This window comes from Eutrigla gurnardus (assembly GCF_963514095.1).
Source record: "Eutrigla gurnardus genome assembly, chromosome: 5".
Lineage (NCBI taxonomy): Eukaryota > Metazoa > Chordata > Actinopteri > Perciformes > Triglidae > Eutrigla > Eutrigla gurnardus.
Window position 1 is genome coordinate 16,407,500 of NC_139919.1, and position 23,117 is coordinate 16,430,616.

At 40.9% G+C, this 23,117-nt stretch overlaps 2 protein-coding genes across 2 annotated transcripts; both read left to right on the plus strand.

Annotated features, from left to right (window-relative positions):
• Positions 1-27: 27 nt before the first annotated feature.
• sfxn5b (sideroflexin 5b) lies at positions 28-8,578 on the plus strand. The gene is made up of 14 exons (XM_084010125.1): positions 28-556; positions 3,692-3,760; positions 4,212-4,289; positions 4,409-4,435; positions 4,532-4,586; positions 4,696-4,721; positions 4,865-4,918; positions 5,151-5,207; positions 5,388-5,453; positions 5,871-5,961; positions 6,262-6,377; positions 6,630-6,715; positions 7,631-7,748; positions 7,986-8,578. Exons 1-14 carry the CDS (start codon positions 500-502, stop codon positions 8,061-8,063), a joined length of 978 nt encoding a protein of 325 aa, XP_083866251.1. The 5' UTR covers positions 28-499; the 3' UTR covers positions 8,064-8,578.
• Positions 8,579-9,815: 1,237 nt separating this feature from the next.
• On the plus strand, positions 9,816-16,549 carry smyd5 (SMYD family member 5). Its single transcript, XM_084010117.1, has 13 exons — positions 9,816-9,926; positions 10,744-10,852; positions 11,357-11,496; positions 12,528-12,649; positions 12,745-12,814; positions 13,265-13,369; positions 13,995-14,057; positions 14,305-14,375; positions 14,458-14,564; positions 14,724-14,780; positions 14,874-14,968; positions 15,400-15,470; positions 16,119-16,549. The coding sequence occupies exons 1-13, from the start codon at positions 9,834-9,836 to the stop codon at positions 16,267-16,269; spliced, it is 1,254 nt and encodes a 417-aa protein (XP_083866243.1). The 5' UTR covers positions 9,816-9,833; the 3' UTR covers positions 16,270-16,549.
• The last annotated feature ends 6,568 nt before the right edge of the window (positions 16,550-23,117 follow it).

Below are 23,117 nucleotides of genomic sequence, written 5' to 3' on the forward strand. Positions count from 1 at the left end.
CAAAAAAAGCTGCAAAGGTGGCCGTCTGACAACGGTGAATAAGACATTATTGTTTCTATCCATAATGTCAGTAAAAAAAAGGATGATCTCTTAGCAGCAGTCTCTCGCCCTCGGCCACTTCATAATGAAAGTGTCCAACGTGGTGACTAATATTTCATACACTGTTTCTGCTCCAGGTTGTTATTCTTCTTCTTATTATTATATGACATGTTTCTCTCTTCAGGCCACATCTCTTCTCATAATGAGTCGGGTCAATCTTGACACCTAAGGGTGCATCAGCCGATATCTCTCCCGAGATCAATGTGAAGGGTTACGCAATAGCTTCCACCTTATCGATTATTCGGGACATGTAGTCACGCGGCTCAACTTCGCCAGTGTCGGAGAAGACTACACCTCCCGACAGGCGGAGCGGCTCGCCGCTTCACTAGTTACACACAGACTGTAGTTCTTCCCTCCACATTCATGATTCACTTCATTAATAAATACATAGTTGGGTGTCATGGCGGAATCCGCAGCGTGTCCTGCCTTCCAGCTCGGGAGACCCCGATACGAGCAGGTAAGCCCTCGTTATCTTCCGTCCGACGCGCTTTACTGACATTTCGTTTGGGAGAAAACGGCTCCATCCTCCGCTCCGGTTCCTCCTGCTCCCCCGGTTCCCCCGGCTGCTCCTCTCCGCTCCCCCGGCCGCTCCTCTCCGCTCCGCCGCTCACACTTTGTAGCGAAAGTTGCCTTTGATGTCCGACTCCTTCTAACCGCAACAACTTTGCGCCGACGGTGAACTTCCGAGCGCGGTGGTGTAGTTTGTCCGTCGTAGTTTGACTGGAAATAATGGTTCGTTCACAGCTTCGTATCGCTGTTGATCAGATTTCACAGCTCGCTGCTGCTGCGTGAACGATTATACCCCACTGTTGATGCGTTGCGCGTCGTTTTAAAGGCAGTTTATCACCATTTAACTGTCTTGTTTTGCCCTCTTTTACTTTTATTTTACACTTTGAGGTCGCAGCTGTTGGAGAGACAGACGTCCGTGCATCATTTTGCACATGAATCTGATCCACACTTTCACACCCTCAAGTTTGCTTGTTTTTCTCCGGGATGCTTCCTGCAGATTGACCGTGGCCCCACGCGTGATCGAGATTAATGGGCTGTCCAACCTGATCCGAGGCCCATTACTCAATTCTCCATCGTCACTCAGCGACGCATTTGCACCGGTCAGATAATGTGACCTTCACGTTCCCTCGGATGGCGCATTACCCGAGGGAGCCGGTTACATTAAAATGTCCCTCAGAGCCATTTATTAAACAGCAGCTCAAAGGGAATTATTCACACGATGCTATCATGCAGGGCAAAGGTCCATAAACCGATAGTGTAAATAAGTCACTGAACTCCTTTGGTCCGTGTCAACTGATGTGACCTTTGGGTGCAACTCTTTATCAAAATGCAGTATGACAATGTGGAGGAAAATGAAACTATGGAGAGGCAACTTTCAAGACCCCAACGGAGTCAAGGGGCTTCTGGGCCTGAAGGGACATTTCTTGTTGGAAAGTCAATCAAAAAAATGAGCTGATGGGTTTTTCCAGCAGTCTTTCCCATCCGACGCCCATAAACCCTTTTTATTTTTCCATCTGCAACCTGGTGTAGGATTGATAACGGTGCCGTAAGACTTTCGGCTCCTTGCGTCAGTGCCGTTAAAATGAGGCCAGCCTTTGAATCTGCATACACTTTGCTGAGTTCGTCTGCGCTCTGTGCCGTCTCCGCTAGCCTTGTTGTGTTCTCTCCAGGGAGCTGAAACTCATACATAATTAAAGCAGGCTCCTCTCATGGATCCTCAGTCTACCCTGCTCTTACAAAACAGAGCTGCCCGTCGGAGGAGCGGCAGTGGCAGGAAGTCCAGGCTTACAGTGCACTTATTGTCTACTCTCTCTAGGAGGACTCGGTGTTGTTTCCAGTCATTTCAATTAAGCCCCGATGCTGAAGAGATAATTAAAGTCCAGAAGGGTTTGTTCCACTGTCTTTCCACTGTGCTTCCTGCCCTTCATAACTGACAAATGCCCCTGAGGGAATTTTGATTGAAGCCGCCATGTTTTCGTCCATCTGGTTCGCCAAAGAGACTCTTGGCATTCGTTGCTGTTGGGCCTTTTCAGACTGTTGGCACATACTTTGCATTGGCATGCTGACGAAGAGAGCGAGGGGAACAGAAAACAAGGCACTTCTATAAGCTGCACTCGGAAGAACGTGTTTGTGAAGTCTCAACTTAGATTGGTCGTACATTTACTTCACAGTTTTACCCCAAAAGGTACATTTTATTTTATTTCTCAGTTTGTTTCGTTTGTTAATTTGCTCTCTTTCGATATTTCACCAACAGTTTTTCTAAGAGTGGCGTTTCAATGCATCTCTTCACCATGTCTTGTAAGCATCGGTGATATTTGTGAATCTGCAGATTCTTGACCTTTGGGAATAGAATACTAAGAAGAAAATATAAGCTCAAATCAACTTTTACTAGTCAGTCAGAGCTTTTGACTGAGTCTCATGGTCTTCTTTAAGTGAATAGAGGAAATAAGGATTCATTAGGCCTTTTTACACATCTGCCGTAATGGCGGGAAGGCGAGTCGAAATATGCCACAAACGGACGTTTAGATACTTTGCTTTGCGGCGTAACGCTGCAACGGTGTGCATTAAAACAACTAGAAAAGATGAACTTTTGCTCGTCAAGCGAAGTTGCTGTGCATCATAAACATGTGGATGCTTATAACGGTGGCCTGTACGAGCAACCACCACTGTTTTATCTTCTTCAGATCTAGCTAGAGCTCGTTAAATCTGCCCGCGGCGTGTCACCCTGGTAACGTGTTTTCACTACGTCACGTCTTTTCCGCCTCGGGTGCTCGGAGCGTTTAGATGGCACGTCTCGCCTCGTCTTGTCTGTTTCGGCTCTGTGAAACCTCCATGCCGTCTCAGAGGCGTAATGTTCTGCTGCTACATCTTAGCTTAGCACAACCATTGGAGACGGAAATAGAACTGAACACTTAAAGCAGTAACTTTTTCCCCCTTTTGTTCGACATTAATATTTTTACAGCAAAGCAGTTCACTAAAGTATGCTTCTGAACACATTTGATGTAAAAATAGGCAGTGCAGTAGAATCAGAAATGATATTGGATCATAGTTTAACCTGAGCGGTGATGAACAGCTGTGTTAGAGACTCTGCTCTGGTAGTTTTTCTTCAGAAAATGCTGTAAATCACTGAATGAGGCAGAGGTTTTTTTCACATATTCTCTGATTCATGTATTACTGTGATGATATAATCAGTTTATACAACATAAACATATTTTTATAAAAAAAACTGTAGCTGTAAATGAATGTATTAGATATAATTATTCTGTTTTTTGGTTAGTGCTGTATCTTAGTTAAACATTATTTAGGGCTGTCGAGGTTGAATACATTTTCTATTATAATCATATTTCTATTTATACTGAAATTCTGGCTACAGGCGTGTTTATGGAGAAAACAATACACTGTGTGTAAAATGACATTCATTTTCAGTGTTTTATAGCATGTTTAGAACTAAGCATGAACTAATGAAAGTGATGTATCAGACTTAAGAGGATTGTTCACAGACGGGATGTTGTTGCTGATGTTCTGCTGTTGTGAACGTGTCGACTTCAATTAAGAATGAACTTCGTCACTCTGTCTGTTCCAGGGTTCCTTCCTCGGTCGACTGAGACACTTCATAGACATCATTGACCCCAGCAGCCTGTTTGTGTCCGAGGTAACGCCATCAATCAGTTACACTCTTTGTATAATGTTTATTTCGGTGCAAAGTCTCCGCTTTCATCCATTAGAGTATTTTCATCTGTCACGTAACAAACGATCAGATTTCTAGCTCGTTTAGACAATATTAAACATTTTAACTGAACGCGGACACGACAGACAATGAAAGTCAGCGTGTATTTTCTTGATTAATCTTTAATTTTTAAGTTAAATATGAGTAATCTGTGAGTAATTGAACATTTTTTGGGGTCTTGAATGAAATTCCATGATGGGGACATTTTATAAATCAAACAACAAATTGACAGATTAATATGTGATGGTTGCAGCCCAAAACATTGGAGAACTTTTGCAGAAAAGCATATTTATATTTCTCATTATGTTTCACAACGTGTCACACATTAATTCTCAGTCTGATTAAGTGCTGTATTTTTATTTTCCTTTGTACGTAGAAACAATTGAAAGAATGCATGAAACTACTTGATGACTATAAGAACGGCCAGCTTCCACCCGGAGTGTCTGACCTCCAGGTGAGTGTTGATTGACGTTGATGCGGTATAATGTGATACGTCTGTTAACCAAACGTAGATAGAGTAAAACATGCGCCTGATGAATAATAACTGCAGTGCTTGTCTGCTCACCTGTGCAGCTGTGGGAAGCCCAGAAGATCAAGCAGGTAAGTGACTGTCCGGTCATACTCATGAGTCCGCTGCACCTCCATACATTCAGGCCTCTGGCAGCATGAGGATGATGCCATGCTCTCTGCACGCAGGCCATCATTCATCCCGACACGGGGGAGAAGATCTTCATGCCATTTCGAATGTCAGGTACGACCTCGGATGAAGATCTTTGTTGTTGAACTTACTTCCATTTTGTCCTTATGTGTGTTTTTTTTTCATTTTTTCCACTAAAAAAAGTCATTTCTCCGCTGTGCAGGTTATGTACCATTTGGAACACCGATTGTAAGTCTCACATGAAATCATACATTTTGAGTCATGGCTGTGCAGATGTCCATTTACACGGTGGTGTTTGGGGATAGATGAAATGAGGCTTTGGACTTATTTTTGCCCCCAAAAATAAGCTCTTATTCCCTGGTCTCATCTAGGTCATTGGCCTTCTTCTCCCAAATCAGACTGTGGTGTCTACCATTATATGGCAGGTACTGTAAACAAAAAACAATGATATAATGCAAGACCATTACATTTATTGTACATGTTCCACTTCTGGTAAGCGCATCTTTATTGTGTACATGCAGTGCTTCCCCAAGAACATTGTACTGCTTCCTTCTTCAACATTAATATCTCTTTGTTTCCCCTCCTTACTCTTCTTCTCCGTTCATTTTTCATCTTCTTTCTTCGTTCATCCCACCTTTCCTTCCTTCTTCCCTCCAGTGGCTGAACCAGAGTCACAATGCCTGTGTGAACTATGCAAACCGCAACGCCACAAAGGTGGGAACTCCAGATACTCACATCTTTTTGGCTGCTGGAGTTTTAGTTATTGTTTTATCCCCATAATATCATGTGTGGTGTTTTTTAAAGACCATCACATAAAAGACTACCATAAGACATTAAATCCCAATATAAAATACAAAATGTCACTATTGAGATACTTCCTTCCTTCCTCCTCAGCCTACGCCATCATCCAAGTTCCTCCAAGGCTATGTCGGAGCGGTGACCAGCGCTGTCTCCATTGCAGTGAGTGGGTTTCTAGTTCGATGACTTTAACACTTTCAGGATACTAACATTTGATGTATAAATATATCTATATATCTTTTACAAGCACATGACAGTTGTACATTTAAGTCACGCTTTGTGTTTGTTTAAAATTATGTTTTTGGTGGCATTTTATATAAAGTCACATTAGCAGTGAGAGCGGTGCTGGTAATAGTTTCCCAGTGCAGTTCTAGTTCTAGTACTATATAATATATTATACCAGTACAATAAGGATCCTAACACTACTAGTAATACAAAATATTTAATATAACAATTTGTTTGCTTTATTTAAGGCTTGGGACATGCGTTTTTACCCAAAGCTTAATGTATTGGAGTTGGTTTTCTAAGATTTCCTGATGTGTTTACTGGATGTTATTGTGTTGTTTGTGTATTTACCAGGTGGGACTGAAAGTGCTCATTCAGAAGGCCAATAAGCTGAGTCCCGCCACCAGAATGATAATACAGAGACTCGTCCCCTTCCCAGCTGTTGGTAGGTTTTTAAAAGGATCCCACCTGTTATCATTATGTTGCCCTCTGGTGGACCGACAGCTTGATTACTACATTTATGCCATTTCTTTCTGAAAATATCTATTTTACAGACGTTTTTTTTGTAAGGGGCAGCACACAGTGCAACGATACATCATCACCTGATTTTTAACTTTAAGAATGCAGTAGCCTGTTACACGTTTGTGGTTAGCTTTGTTCTCAATGAGGATATTTTTAAGGGAGTTTCTTTCTTGTCTTCAGCTTGCATTCTTGTGTAAACGTATTAAAAGATGCCTTTCCTCAGCTAGTGCCAACATCTGTAACGTGGGCCTGATGAGACACAACGAGCTGTCTGAAGGGATCGATGTGCTGGACGACAACGGGGACGTGGTGGGATCCTCCAAAATTGCAGCAAAACATGCAAGTCTTTATTTTGCATACTCAGCATTCTTGTTACTCGACTGCACAAACATGTTTGTACACTTGCCACACTTTTGTTTTCCCAATGAATTGCAAATGTGACGGGGGCAGATAATGGGGAGAATGCATTGTTTCCTGCTGGGCTACCTGTCACTCAGCACACATCTGATCTCATGAAAGGGGAAATTAAATCCAACTCACTGCAGTATTTGAAATGAAGCGTGTGCACAATGTTCTCCTCCTTTTCCCCAGGCGATCATGGAGACAGCCTTCACACGTGTGGTCCTCCCGATGCCCATCTTTGTCCTGCCCCCCATCATCATGTCCTACCTAGAGCGGTTTGTAGAACTAACATTTACTCTCATTGCTGATGAATCTACACATTATTTTCTCAATTGATGGATTCATCTTTTGGCCCGTAAATCTGAAAATAGATTATCTTAAATCTTAAAATAATATTTTAACTCCAACAAGTTCACAGACCCCAAGGTCGTATTTTCCCATCAGTTCTAATTGACTGTTAGTATTGAGGTACATATATTATTTAAGTATATTATATACAGTATATATCGTAACTTATTATGCTGGTTCTCAGACTTTCTGGCCACTTTAACCAATCAGAAATGTTTTCTTTATTTAAATTTAAGAAACCTGAAGAACAGTGAATTATTCATCAATTCAGTAGAAATATATTCTGGAAGAAATATGATGCGTTTTATTATATTCTGCCCTAAAAAAGACGAGTTAACACCGAACTCTGAGAATATTCATCAGTTCCATGGTTTGACTAACCTGCATCTACCTCCTCCCTTCTGTGGTTGTTGCTGTCTGACTTTATAAGGCGGTCTTGTCTGTTTGATTCTGGTCTAAAAATAATCTGAATGTGTCTCTTTGCACTGAGCCAGAGCCAACATATGAAGTGCTTCCCATAATACCATTCAGTTTTAGAACAAAGCCAGAAAAAAATGGCATGAAATGAAATAAAACACACAAAAAGGAAATTCAAGCAAAAATAGACTTTCTGTTTCTATTATGAAATAAAATTAAACTGCAGTCTGACTCATTAAACCCAGAACTTCTTTCACACAGACAGATTAATAGCACACCCATTAATTGTGGAAAATAAGCTCCGCCAAATCTAAACGTATCTTCTCTCCAGAACCAGAAATAGCTCCTGGCTCTGCAGTAGTCATCTGGGATCGATCCACACTGCAAGCTCACGTTTCCTTTTATCACTACCTTTACTTGTGTAGGCTGCGATTCCTGCAGAGCAACCGCAGGCTGTTGCTGCCCATCCACAGCCTCGTGTGCCTGGTTACCTTCGGCCTCTCTCTCCCCTTGGCCATCAGCCTGTTCCCCCAGATGTCTAAGGTACAGTAAAATGTCCGTTCCACTGCTAATTCAAAGCCAGATGGCTCACAAACAGAGAGCAGCTGGGAAGAAATTCAAATTACGCATACGCCACTTGACATGCACAGCCCCGGCACAACGAGCTTGTGTTGACCTCTTATTCCAGATGTCTCTTCCCATGTCGAATTAGAAGTCAAAATGATTTACACGGCTTAAAGACATGTAGAGCTTTTGACTTCTTTATGTCTTTTTTTGCAGATTGAGGTGTCTTGCCTGGAACCGGAGATCGCCATGGCAACAGATTGCAAGGTGGTGACCTACAACAAGGGTTTATGATGAATGCCGCGTCATGGGAGAGCATGAGGACGAGGAGAGCGAGGATGGAAGTGAAGCTGCATGGTGAAACGCTGTCAGGGAGAAGCCCTGTTCCTCCCGTCCGGGTTCGGGAGTCTTTCTGCTGCAGGGTTACAGCCTGTAGAGCATCAGTACTAACACGGGTCTCGAGATCCCAGCGATTATTGTGTCAACGTTTGAAAACGGGACAGAAATTAGAAGCTCTGTATATAGAAATGATGATAGATTTACTGTGAAATCATTTTTTAGCATTAATGAAGTGATATTATTATACAAAATTGTGTATTTTGACATTGTTCCTCATTTATGGCTGTTTTTTCCGATCATAACGGCCACAAAGGTTTATATAAGTAAAGTTTAAACCTGCAATAACTGACTTTCTCTGTCCCTTTAGCTGCCAAAAGCTCCTCTATGTTCAGCAGGTAGTTACTGACTGTTTCCATCTGCTGATTGGTTGGATCAGGAGCTTTTATGCTGGAAACTGCTGCTTAGATAAACACATTAAATGCACAATCATTTGTCAGACAAGAACCATTCAAATTTGGTTATAAAAATAGAAGATAGGTACCGAGCAACTTTACAGTAATAAAAAAACAACAACTCATTAGCACCGTCTGCTGGACCAAATACTAATTTCAGCCCTTACATCACCACGTTTGTTTAATGGTCAGGCTGTAGTCTGTTGTATTATCGTGACGGAGACCCTAAAGTTTATTTTTGACCTGTGGGAGACACTGCAAAATATGGAAATGCCCTGTGAACATTTCTATTCATAATGTGAAGGTAGAAACTAATCAGGATGTCCATCAATCAGAGAACGCTGACGCAGGACTGGGTCACTATGGAACCGTGTTGCCAACTTGTAGCGGCTGTACTGTTTGTCTGTGGGAAAATGTGGAGACTGTACTGTAGATGTATATTAGTTTACACACTGGTATTTTAACTCCAATAATGTGAAACCACACACAGAACTCTACTGGCTGGATAACTGCCAAACTCTGTACACTAACTGTTTCTCCTAATGTGCATTTGACTCCAATACCTGTTTCTTAAACCACTACTGTATTCCTACTGACTTATTTTGTACAATATTTGCAACACAAATGTATAAGCTATATATTATACAACTGATTCTGAAGTAGTATTTTTAAGTATTTGTACGATAATTCTACTACACGTTTATTAAATGTTTGCTAGTCAAACAATGTGAAACATGGATCTATATTATCTTAAAAAATATATATATATAATAAATACTGTCTCTCCATTTACTTTTTTTTGTGTGAAAACTTTGTTTGCACCATTCACATCTGTTTTTATTTCCATCCATCCATATTGGACAATGTATTTTTCAGACCAGGAAGGATAATCAATTTGTTGATCGACAGGAAATAATGAATTGATTGCACCCATGTAGTGACTCATAGCTGTGAGTTGATTGTCACCAGTGAAGACAAAGTAACAATTAGTATGTATGTATGTAATATGTTTGTGGGATTTACACTTTCTTTCTGATAATTGGCTCATTTATGAATAGTTCTGGAGATAGTGATTGTTAATATACTCTATTGTTTCTATTTCAGCTATTAACATAGTTTAAATGATACCTACTTTTAGTTTAGGTCACCAACAACAAAACAATTTGTGTGGGTTGTGAGATACCTGCGATGCACGGGCTCGCCGCCGGAGGTCGCTGTCGCATCGACGCAGCGATAAAGCGTCAGAGTTGAAAGGGAAAAGGTCGTGAGAAACATGGCTGCTCCCCTGGATGACATGTTTTCCTTCTGCGTGGACCCCGGCAAAGTGTCCGCCTGCGTGGATGTCAGGTTTATAGACAATATTAAGGTATGGCGCGTTAGTGTTGGTGAGACTAGAGATATTTAGACAGGTTTGCGGCGTGAATCGGCCCCGTGGTGGAGGTTTGTGGCGTGTCGGCTGTCGGTGTGGCTCACAGCCGGAGCAGAGTCGAGCCTGCTGGGCTCCGAGAGCTCCGGAGCGACCGGGCGATGATCCGCCAATACTTACTCTGTACAAATCACTGTACTTCGTACGTTTAGTGTTAATTTAAACCAAAAGTGTGCAAGCTAAGGGACAACCTCCATCGTTTGACACCAAAACACGCATTAATGTGGAGCAACTAACGTGTCGTTGTACCAGATATGATGATTAATTAATCTGAGCTTCACTTTTAACACGAGCTTCACGTTGGAGGGCGAGACAAGGGTAGTTTGACATTTGATTCAACTAAACATAAACGAATAAATATGTCATTGGCACTGAAGAAAAGCAGGTGGTGTAACTTAATCTGGAGCCAGAATCATATTATTACTCTCAGCGCTGTCTCGTGTCATTTCTCCTGATAAGAAGTCAATTCAGCCGTTACCATCCTCCACTTAAACGCCTTTAAAGGTGTCATAATAAGAGGATCAAGGCGAATGAAAGATGCACAGTACTTTGTCAGAACGCCTTTTCTGTGGTAAGGTGCTGAAAGATAAAGGTGAAAAGGTCAATGAGAGGTTTCATCATGCTGTGACCCAACATCTCTTAGTACGTGTCTATCTCTACCTTTCACATTCTGCTGTTGATGGGTTTAAACTTAGCAGAGGCGGTCTGTGTTTTCAAAGAAACTGTGCTCAACTATAATGGTTTGTTCATGTTTCAGGGTAAAGGTCTCTTTGCCAAGAAGAGCATCAAGAAGGGAGACGCCGTTTTCCTTGAGCGGCCTCTGGTCTCTGCTCAGTTCCTGTGGAATGCTTTGTATAAATACAAAGGTGAGATCTGAGTACACACAACATGGCTAGTAGAGCAACAAAGTGCTGGACAGCTGTGCAAACGTTAGATGTCAGAAATCAGAAACGGTTTTACTGCCACATACAAGGATTTTGACTCGGTGCAAAACGATACAGAAAAATAAGATACATGTAAGTAAGTGGCTGCAAAGCATTAATAAAACAAATGCAAATAAAGAGCCTACAGTGTGGAGAGACGAGAAACATGGGGAGGGAGAAGGGTTTGTGGCATGTGCCTTAACCATCTGGCTGTAAGGGCACCCCCACACTGCACTATTGAACTGCATCTGGCTTGAATTTACAAGGAAGGAGACTGATGTTCCAGTGTATAATGCATTGTTGACAGACGGCAAAAGTATGTACGATATATCAGACTTATACTGGATAAATCATGGTTGTAGCAGGAGACATTTGATGGATGAACCTTTAATAACTGAAACCATAATCATGTGATGTGTTACCTCTATCTGTGCCGTGTTCTTACAGCCTGCGAGTACTGCTTACGTGCTCTGGAGACTGCAGAGGAGAATGCAAGGCGACTCAGTGGCATCCCTGGACTCAGCCTCCCTCATCCCGAGCTCTGCCGTGTTCGACCGGAGCTGCACCAAGCCTGCCCTCAGTGCCAGGTTAGTCGGAACAGGATATGCTGATGTATGGATTTGATTGAGGTTTTTGAAAGCCAGAATGGTTCCTGGAGAAGTTGTCATTTGATTCTCAAAGAAGGAGAATTCCCTGAAAAAGTGGTCCGATCAATATAAGACAAGAAACATATTGATTGTAAGCCAGCTGTTGTTAGGGAGGAACCTCCACTGAGTCGGTGGTGGGCGACATGACCGGCTGATTGATTTTTCGAGGTCAGTATTGGTACTATGGATCTGTATGCTAATCAATCTATTTTTTATTAACCAAAGTGAAAAACTGAGACAACTGTTCATCGAAACAAAAAACGAATCGAAGTGAAGAAGGGCAAGTAATCAAGAAGCAAAGTGACTGGGAAAGAGGGAAAACGAGGATCACAATTGGCGAATCAACTGACGTCAAACACTGTTCGGTTTCCAAAGGAATAATTATATATATCCTATATATATATATATATATATATATATATATAATTGTAATATTAGCTACAGTTACAAGTGCTTCACAGAATATATAAAATCAGTAGATTAAAAGTACAAAGTACAAAAAAATTCAAATAATTAAGATAAGAATAAACAATTTTATAACCGAAATTAAAAAGGACAAATGCTGTAAAAGCAAAATAATATGTTTTAGGTGAGATTTGAATATGTAATATTGATGAGCGTCAACTCCATTTAAAAAAAAAGAAGATAAAAACGTCCCAGGTTTGGTCTGATTTCTGTGGAAATACAGTATTTACTATACTAGAAAGCACAAATTCAAGTAAACTTTATTGGCGTGATAGATCTATATTGCCAAAGCAATACAGAAATGTATTAATATTGGCAGGTGATTTACAATGAATATACAATATCTACATTCGTATCAATTTCAATGTAATCGGGACATCCAGTCTTTATAATATACACGTGTGTATTTATGTGCAGTTTTTAAGTATTTCTGTACCTGTCACTTGAAACGATCTGCATTTTTGGAAGTGTTTTTCTTTGACATAAGCGAGTTGTCGTCCCTGCAGGTGATGTACTGTAGCAGTGAGTGTCGACAAGCTGCAGCAGATCAGTACCATCGAGTCCTGTGTTTGGGTTCGTCCCGGGACGATCCGGACCACCCCATCAACAAGCTCAAAGACGCATGGAAGTGAGAGAGCATTTCATATAAATATACTACTCATTTTAAACCCTCTTTGAGTGCCGACTTTCTATTTAAAAATGTTATTCAATCAATCTCTTCAGGAGTATGCATTATCCCCCAGAGACCTCCAGCATCATGCTTATGGCCAGAATGGTAGCTGCAGTCAAACAGGTGAGTCTCTGATCACTTTTAGTTCCTAAATTGTTGGGTATGAATCATTTTAGAAACAATACAAACAACTTGCTGTAAAAGGACAAAACATGTGGAATGTAATTAAGATTTCTGTCATCAGTTGGAAAGCTGGATGTAACAATGTTCATTTCAATTATTATTTTTTTTATTTAAAGAGAAAAGCTGGTCTTTAAAGCTGCTTTAACAATGCATTATAATAATCAATGAATTATAATAATAATTATATGATAACACTGAATGAATATGCACACTATGAAAGTTGCTTATGGTGATGAAGCAGAAAATCTGCATTTGTCAGCAGGATGTGTTAATTGGCAACTGTTTGCGAACAAGTTTCCTGTATGAAAAAAAGATAGTGAATAGTAACAATACAATGCACTATAACAGCTGACAGAGTGATTATTAATATTTGTTGGTTATGTTGCACAGGCCAAAGACAAAGCACACTGGCAGAAGCTCTTCTCACACTTCTGCAGTCGGACCGGTAATGAGGAAGAGGAGATCGCCCATAAGCTCCTGGGAGAGAAGTTCAGAGTAAGTAACCATCATAATAAGAGGATGTCAGTATGTCATTAAAAAAATCATAGTGTAGCACATGTCGGTCATGGTATAGTGCGGTGATCAGTTTACTCTCAATAGTGCACTTGAACCTCCACAGCCAGAAGCAGAAAGGAAGAGCCATTGTCTCTGTGTTGAGTTCAGGTCAGGAAGCTGCACTCTGCTGACTCTCCACCTTAGTGCTGTTGAGGGTGGGGGCGTGTCCTTCTCCCTGTCATGTAAATTCAGAGTGTAGTATGCAATGAAAATGTGATTTAAACAACAAGACATTATGTCCTAAAAGTCATAAATGTGCAACACCGCTAAGAAATCATAGGTCATAACAACTTATAGTTTAGTATGGAATGAAAACAATTAATTAAAAAAGTTACATTATGTAGTATTAGTATGCCATTAAATGTATAAAAAGTCATAGTATAATAGTAGTTTACACACAATATCATGCCCTTGTGGTAATCAGTATATATGGCTTAATAAGCAAAGCGTGACAGGATTAATCCCTCCTGACAGGTTTAAATCCCACTGTGGCCATCTAATGCTCATTATGTGTGTTTGCTGTTCCATAAAATACATGTTTATTTGTGTAACATTGTTTCTATAGGGGCAGCTGGCCTTGTTACACAGGCATTTTAAAGCAGCACTTTATGATGATCATCTAAGTCGGGTAAGAACGAACATGACAAATATCCACCGTATATCTTCATGTGTTTCCGAATGTGGTTTGACCTAATCCTTCACAGCTCTAGTGCTTCTAACAGCTTTTGATGATCAATTAATCAGAGAATTAAAGTAAGTCAGTAATTAGCTGATTGAACTCTGTGTGGCATGTTTATATGTAACTGGAAGGTGAATGCACAGATGCAGACTTTGATTATCCGAGAAGGATCAGTCGAGCTATGATTGTGTTGCAGTGGTTTGTTCCAGAGGGTTTCCGCTCTCTGTTTGCTCTTGTGGGAACCAACGGACAAGGCATCGGCACCAGGTAAACACTCGTATCTTCTCCTTCACTTTTAACAACGGGTCTTAATTTGGCTCAAATAATTATTTAATATTTCTCGGTTCAGCTCCTTGAGTCAGTGGGTTCATGCCTGCGATGCACTTCAGCTTCCTGCCCAGCAGAAGGAGCAGTTGGACTCTTTTATCGACCAGCTATACAAGGACGTTGAGAAAGGTCAGTTTTATCTCAGTCTTGCAGTATTTTTAGGAGTAAATGTATTTGCAGTTGTTTGAGTTAGTGTTGTTATTGTCTGTGTTTGTTGTGTTGTCTGAATCCGTCTTCAGATTTTTAAAAAAGCTAGACATTTACATCATTTTTCTCTTCTCTCTGCAGAAACGGGAGACTTCCTTAACTGTGAGGGCTCTGGACTTTTTCTGCTTCAAAGCTCATGTAAGTGCAGATGATCATTTGTGTTATAAGTGTTGTCATTTTAGTTCAAATCCAAGTCCAATGACCTTTTTTGGTCTTCTTTGACTCCTGCAGGTAACCACAGCTGTATACCAAACGCAGAGGCATCCTTCCCTGACAACAACTTCCTGCTTCAGCTCAGTGCCCTTAGTGACATCAGCCCAGGAGAGGTCAGCACACACATCTGGGTGGGGAGTGATAAATTCTGGCCGGGGATAGATGGGACAGAACAGCCCACTCTAGCTATGTGTGCTCCCTTGTCGGATGGCATTAGAAGGCTGAGACTTTAAAGACTGGAGTTGGTTTGTCAAGCTGTCAGAAAGATTGAGAAGCCTTGGATCTGCATGGCACAGTAATGTCACAGCAGCCGTGCTACTTTCACTGCAAAGCTCTCCCTTGAATGCTCCCTGAGACAGGAGCACTTTGTGTGAGATTTCAACAGTAGAAAGATGGAAGGATACAGCAGCTTCCTGCATGAGGGGGGAAAAAAACGCATAACAAAAACTGGATTCATTTCTGCCCTTTGAAAAATACCTTTAGCGTGTTTGTGGGACTAAACAGTCTTTTGTCAGTTCAACTGTTTGTTTTCTTCGATTCTCAGGAGATCTGCATCAGTTATTTGGACTGCTGTCAGCGGGACCGAAGCCGCCATAGCAGACACAAAATCTTGAAGTAAGAATCTGCAATCCCTCAGACGGTTCACTTGAACAGGGTCACGCTGCTACGAAGTCCATCAGGATCAATAAAAAGCCTCCCAGGCAATAATGGAGGAGGAATGAGGCAGGGATGAATGGGGTCTGGCGGCCACTCCTTCTTATGCTCTTCAAGTCTATTTATAGAGCACATTTGAAAACAACAATTCTTGATCAAAGAGAAGCATAACACAGGAATGATCAAATAACAACAGACATAAATAACAGAATATAGGTTAATTAACAAAAGCATAGAATATGTTGATTAAACAAACAGCATTTTCACAAAAAACAACAACACAATATACCCGAGTGACTCCTGCATAGAGAGAATTGCAGTAGTCAAGGTAAGAGCAAATACACATGATGTCGATCTAACAAGTTTGTTTTGCAAGTTGCAAGAGATGTGAGAGTTTTGACTGCGAAGGCCCAGATGCACTCCAGGTTGGTGGTGTGAAAGAACGCCTGCACCAATATTCATGAGCCCCCAGATCAGACCCACTAAATTTGAAGTATTATTAAACATACATTTGTTCTAATGTGCAACACCTGAGTGTAAAATGCTCCTGATGTATCTCACCTCTCGCTAGAGGTGCAAAGTTTGACTGGCGGAACACTTTCTCCCCAGGGAGAACTACCTGTTTCTCTGCTCGTGTCCGAAGTGCGTCTCCCAGATGGACGAGCTGGATGTGACATCAGAGGAGGAAGAGGAAGAAGAGGGCGAGGCGGAAGGAGAAACGGAGGGGGATGAGATGGAAGATGAGATGACAGATGTCTGATGAAAGACTTGCCGGTGCTGTTTAGCCATTCCTGTTCCCGCCACCATGCTAAGCAACCATGAAGCCCTGAGGAATAAAGACCAGTTCACCCACGATCTGCATTTCACCAAACTGTCTAAATGTGTGGGAAAATGTCACGTTGCTACCACTTTCACACATCACTCATTCTTTGTCCAGTTTGGAGATCAGCCACGTCAGTATTAGGACAGTTTTGTTGGGATTCTTTTCTCTACTCTCTCTCTTCAACACGCTGGGTGGTTTAAAATAAAAGAAGTACCAAGACTTTCAGCTTTCAGGGTTTGTTGGTTAGTGGATCTGTAGGCCTTTTTACTCTTGTATACTACCTATAAAACATCTGACACTTCTAAAATGTTAATTGAATGAGGATGTTAACACATTCAAACTACATCAATTAAAGAAGAAAAAAATATATATATTCTGGCCACTTGGGGCTTTACCATCAGTTTTAATATTATTTGACACATCACTGTATAAAATAATGACCTTTCCCCCCTGAAAATATCCAGCTCTCCATGGTGTAATGTCTCATCTTGTGGATCATACACACCGACGGCACACTTAGGTGTAGTTACATGTGAAACAGACCACACCTTGCAGTGAAGGGTGATAGATGCTCCAAACGAAAAAAGGGCAAGTTCACAGCTTTTCACAGAAGACCTGCTGCTAGACATGACACTGATAAGAAAGGTGATAATTAATCCAAAAAGTTGAGGCTAAAAGAGCAGAAATTAAAAGTTAAAAGTTCCCAAGAGCTGAGGAAAGTGCCTCACTACGAGGACCTTTAACCCATTGTTAATATAAACATATTGAGTAGAGTAGATTTAAATTACAGTTGAAAGTCAGCACATCCTCACATTTATTGTCATTTGATGCAATATTCAACATCCTCCATTGCTGGGAGTACAGTGTTGAAATTAAACTGTCCTAATACTCATTGCATGTGTCTGACCTCCAGAGCCACTAAATCCAACTAAGAACTTATCAATTCTTGTTCCTGGCAACTCTTAAAGTAGTCAAAGTGATTAAGCGAAGGTCGACTTATTCTCAGGTGTTTTTCTCCACTTAAGCAGTTTCTGACATGACCGTGCATTACTGTACTGAAGAGGATTTGTATTTACATTCTGTTGTAATTACAGTCTTGTCATACGGGAGCCATGCAGCCAGTGAAATATAGTTTGGTGTTCATGCAGTGATCTATGGGGTTAAGTTGAACCTTCCTGAATGTATTATGGAGACCTTGAGTTGAAAACTGCTTTGTCAGTAACTGTAATTGCTTTGTTGGGTACTATATTTCAAACTGCGGTTCTACATGAGTGAAAGTGCTCCTGTCTGCACATTAATCAATATTACAACAATAACTGTTATCACAAACTCCCAATATTTTCAGTTGAACAACAAAGACTGGAAATATTGAATGAGTAATCCCAGTGTTCTCAGTTGGCACAGGAGAACCTACGAGTCACATGTGGTTTAAATATAACGGCAGCAAACGGGCGTAGCAGTTGTCATTTTTATTACTCTGGCATAAAACACTGAAATTGGATGTCTGTTGAGGCATTTATCTGGTTTACACACCTCCTGCCTCTGCCACAAGACTGTACTACTAAAATATTTGTTCAGTTTGTGCAAATTAACCACAAATCGTACGTCAAATTGTCTTCCTGAGGGGGGTTTGGGTTTTACCTGCCTATTTTAATGGTTCTTGCGCTCTAGCCTTTTGCTGTAGGCACTTTTAACATACCACATCTATATCTACATATCATCAATTAGTAAATCGATTACATGGAGTATGTTACGGCTGATGCCTGCCAGTCAATCACTGTTCACACTGACAGTGCAGTCTAATTGGCACGACCAGATATTGGATACGAATATGTCTACATGAATAGTGTCTTTGTAAAGTTAAGCCTCTTCTTCTCCCCGGTGCCTCCAGTCACCTATGGCTGACATTTCTCCACCAACTTTCTCAGTTTACTCAAGTCCCTCGTCGTAGCTACACTTGCATCACATGCTAATTCACCCAGAATGCTCAAAAGAGAAATGGGGGGGAATTATGTCCATGAAAGGATGCACACCTGGGACCCAGCATGGCGGGAGGCTGGACCTCTGGACGACTCTCCAGTTGAAGCTCGCCCACCGTCGGCTGTCATCCTCTGAAGCCATGCCAGGATCGCTGCAGGAGCTCGGTAACTTTGGAACGTAGACTTTGGCATGGCGGCTCGGTACAGGGGTCGAGCTCAGACCAGGACACACATAGGCCTCCACATCACACAGCACGCCCTGTTTCAAGTAGGGAAAGCGGAGAGGTCAAAGAATCCGCCCTGAGAGAAGTGGGCTAGATAGAGGCTCATTTGAGGACTGTGGGGGCAGGAAGTGAGGCAAGGGAGGAAAAGAAAGCGGGGGCATTAATTACTATGTAGATAAAGGCTCCTTTATTCTAATAAACCAAGAACAAAACATTTCATATACATATGAAAGGCTCCAATGATCTGAAAGTGGACTATTACAGTCATTGACATATGCAGATGGGGGTAGAGAAGATGGCACAGTTTTTATAAGCTTATGTTATGTACAGGAAATATGCATTTTGACCTTTTGAAAGACACATTGCTGTATCTTTTTTGAAGCCTTAGACTGATCATGAAGTGAACGTTTTGCATGGCGCAATTACATACAAAGTTGATGTGAAGTCGAGCAGAGAAAAACTTATTTTAGTTGTCTGTTGTGGCACCGGGAGCTCTACATTAGTAAACGTAGTAAACATTTACCATGTCTTTGGCCTAAAGTCACTGCGGTATTTATGCCTGGATGACGTCTTTTTGAGTGTTGATGGACAGCTACAATGCTAGCATGGTCTAGCACTGATGGAGCCGAACTCCATTCAAATCAAGCATTTTAAAAGTTATTGTCTTCTTGCAGACCTGAGTTTCCATTAATTCAGACTTCTTTACCAATTGGCATCATAAAGTAGTTATTTTAACATCCCTTTGATCTGTTTATTGGAATTCAATCACAGCAAAATCTGTTTATTCACACTGCTGTAGTAAACCAGCTGATGTGTGCCTTGCTAGATACATTGAATAAAGCTCGGTGAAATTCACCAAGTGCCTGTGGACAACGATATGAACTTCCTGGGACTTCCACGACATGTACAAAGCAGCAGTAGTGGTAATATCAGCCATGGATTTCCATTAATTGGTATAAAATAGTCAAACATACCTGTAACAAGAAGAGTTTTTCAATCATTACGTGACTTTAATTTCAATCAACTAACTTGATTCTTTCAGTTCTTTACATTTTCATTTACTGTTATCAGAATGTTTGTAAAACTATCTTCATCTATTGCCTTTTATGATTTCAATGTCCCTATTTTCATAATTTATTCAAAATAATTAATCGGTAGTTTCACTGCAACATACTGAACTGTTGAACTGAAGAATTTCCAGCAACCTGCTGTTGATTTATCCAGCAAGGTCATAACAACACGGTCCCCTCGTGTTGTTATGATTGCTAGTGTGAAACTTGTCTGCCTTTTTCACAATGTATGCTCGAGGTGGGCAAACTGTGTAATAGAAGCTGTTGTTTAGACCCGGCAAACTGAGTCTGCTTGAAAACAGGCTCCATATGGAAACAATCTCCAACCTACATTAGCGTTGTCCAGATCACTTACTGCAACGCATACCATTGCTACCTTGGAGGGCTACTCCAGAGCTACAGTGATTAACGACTGCTTCACGTGAAATCAGCCGACTTGAAGTAAGGTTATTGCACGTTAGCTCACCCCACATAAAAATAAACACGACGGACAAATACAGTTTGAGAACACAAACATGGCTGCTGAGTGACCTGCTGGGTGGAGGTTTCTGTGGTTCAGCTCTGCCCAAATCATTTCCTCTGAAAAAAAAAAGAAATCACAGTTGTGCAAATTGTCATCAGTAACAAACGGAAACATTGTGAGCTGCCGAAGAACATCACATTCATCTTCAGGGCAAAATGTTTAAGACCTCAATGGTGTCATATAAATCTTGCAGCATGGCCTGAGCCAGTGGAATGGAACATGAAGAATTGAGCTGTGAATCACCCAAACAGAGGCTTTAGCGTCACAAATGCTACAACAGGATCTACAGTAACACAAACACCATGTTTGTGACTGAGGACTCGGGAGAAATACGGCGGATTTGATCTCTTGACTTTTCATTTGGTGCTGCCAGCAGGGCAAAGGCTTCTAGATAGACGTGCACAAAATTTTCATTTTAAACATTAACGGCCCCTGAGGATGAATATAACTGACTCTTTTGATCCCCTGACTAACACCACCATGAGGTTTAGAATTATGGTTTGACTCCAACTATTGGGTGGATTGCCATTAAATTAAGTACACGCATTTACATCCCCCTCATGTTTGTGAACCCGACTTTACCTCTCACCCTATCATCAGGTCTGATTTGTCTCATTTCCACCTCTTCACACACTTCTGTGCAGCCTCACAGAGCAGCTAACGTGGCCGTATAGAATAAGAGTCTTTTTCTGCAACCAGGAATGCGTACACAGAGTGACGGACAGGGTGGCAAACATCAATGTTGACTGGAGATTCTTTCTTTGACAGTTTTCCAAGCACAACTAAGGAGCTGCAGGTTTTCCATTCGTGCATGGGTGGTTTAGTTTTTGTTCCTTTCTTTCCCTCCCTCAGCGGTGGTTTGAGACCTCCAGCACATTTAAGTTTCGCAAACCTCTCAGTCTGAGGCTTGGACAATCAAAATAAGGCCATTGTGCTACATGTGCAAGAGGTCAACAGTGATCAACTGTAATGCATTGATGAATTCTTTCTCCAAGGTCAAGCCAGACATTCTCACTGAGACCAAACATGGTCTGACTCATGTAGTGCAAATGAGGCATTTGAAACACTTTGGCTATTCAGCTTCATCTCTCGCTATCTCATTTTCACATCTCTTGCAGGACATTCAACACATCCTTGCAGGATGAGGCTAATGCTTTCTTTCGGCTGTGGCATTTCAAAGCCCCGGCTGCAACTGTATCCAATTATGTGAAGCTTATTCTTGGTAGTCAGAATCATAAGCATGTTAGCAAGATAGCTTTGCTAGATAAGACACTCTTCAATATCAAAAGCTGCTTTCACACCCTGTGGGCAGCTGGTTGATGGACTGTTCATCATGCAAAAGGTCACAGTCATAAACTAATTACAACGGGAATCTTTTCATACCAAAAAAAAGACACAAATCAGATGAGACTACTCTGTTATTCAGGCAGTTTTTAATTTACTTTGAAGAGATGAACACTGCTGCTTTCACAAGTGGACACATGGATATATCAAAAATGTGTCAAGGCCACTTCTTAAGATTGAAGAATTTGGGCAACATACTTAAAAAAAATAAAATAAAAAAAATGTTCGCTAAAGAGAGACGCTTCTATCCACCTGACTAAAGTGTCTCTTCGATCTGCAAATCAGTGTCATCAATTTGAAAGCTTCTAACACATCCTGACACTTTTCACATTGAATGTGTCACTTCTGCTGCCAAAGAAAGTAAGTTAAAAGGCGTAAAAAAATATTAAAAAATTGAATAATTGTGGAGAGAGTGTAGCTGAGAATTGTGACAAGAAGTAATATTGGGTGTTGATTAAAATGAACAAAAGGCTCCTACGTGAAGAAGGATTTTTTTTATTTTTAAATCATAATGTCTTCTGATGCCAGTGACCCAAGCAGAGTAATAATTATAAAGTTGGGTATTAAACTAGTTATATTTTTACTCAAGGAATTTCTAAGAATAGACACAAAACAAAGGACCATAACATGAACACTATGTATTACACTGAAAATAATAGTCCAGTGATGTTGTACATTACTGCAACTCAAGTAGATATTTGTCAATAAACAATACAATGTCAGACATTTTTAAGAAATGTGAGGCTGAGGTGATGTATTAAATTAAAATAATAGTTTGTTTTATACAGCCAACAAACCAATTCTTTTCATTTACTATCATAAAAGAATCCCATCACATTTGAGAAGCATGAACTATTGCTATTAATACTACAAATTCCTTGAAAAAGACAATAAATTATCATATTTTATTCCTTATATAAATAATTATAATAAGTAGTCGTAAAATAATGTTTAAGTCCATTTACTAATCAGTTAATCGTCAAAACATTTCAGCTGTAGCTGTAGTTAAAGTTGTAAAAAAAAAAAAAAAAAGATGCAGCAGCTGGAAACGATGACGGGAATGCCTGGAAACTTTATGCTTTTGGCATATTGATCATTGGCCCCTCTTTATGGGCCCCGTGAGAATTTTGTCTTCAAGTCAATCTCTGATGAAAAAGCCTGCAGGTGTCAGGAGCCTCCATGAAGGCTTTGAAGATTTATGGTGTCCACACTTGAATTAAAAAGGAAACGATCCTTCATCTGCAAATTTCATTGCTTTGTCCCAAATGAAATGGCCTGCGTGTGAAAGTGAGTCCCCCTCTCCTCACCCTCTCCTCACCCTCTCCTCACCCTCTCCTCAATCCCCCCTCATCACCATATACCCTCAGGACATGCTTTGACCAGCGTGGGGAGGGAAACGGAAGTCCATTCCTAATGCTTTGTGTAGTTATTTGAATTCCTAACAATTTCCATTGATTACACATAAAAAGACCACATGGAGCCTTGGTTTCACAAGGCCCCTCCATAATGATTTCAGGGTGAAATAACTCGTTTTTTTCATACAAGCAGTCTTATATACAAATTCAAATTTGTGGCTGGCAACCGAATACTAAAGACCCTCATCCACACACAAACAACATTTGGTATGCAAAGGTCTGATTATTTT

What these genes read in the sequence shown, in the direction of transcription:
- smyd5 (XM_084010117.1), top strand. Translation starts at nt 9,834, where the DNA reads ATGGCTGCTCCCCTGGATGACATGTTTTCCTTCTGCGTGGACCCCGGC. An exon ending in TCCTGGGAGAGAAGTTCAGA is followed by an intron (nt 13,370 to 13,994) that starts GTAAGTAACCAT and finishes TTGTTTCTATAG; the next exon opens with GGGCAGCTGGCCTTGTTACA. An exon ending in TTTTCTGCTTCAAAGCTCAT is followed by an intron (nt 14,781 to 14,873) that starts GTAAGTGCAGAT and finishes TGACTCCTGCAG; the next exon opens with GTAACCACAGCTGTATACCA.
- sfxn5b (XM_084010125.1), top strand. Translation starts at nt 500, where the DNA reads ATGGCGGAATCCGCAGCGTGTCCTGCCTTCCAGCTCGGGAGACCCCGA. An exon ending in AAGCCCAGAAGATCAAGCAG is followed by an intron (nt 4,436 to 4,531) that starts GTAAGTGACTGT and finishes CTCTGCACGCAG; the next exon opens with GCCATCATTCATCCCGACAC. An exon ending in CGTCCCCTTCCCAGCTGTTG is followed by an intron (nt 5,962 to 6,261) that starts GTAGGTTTTTAA and finishes GCCTTTCCTCAG; the next exon opens with CTAGTGCCAACATCTGTAAC.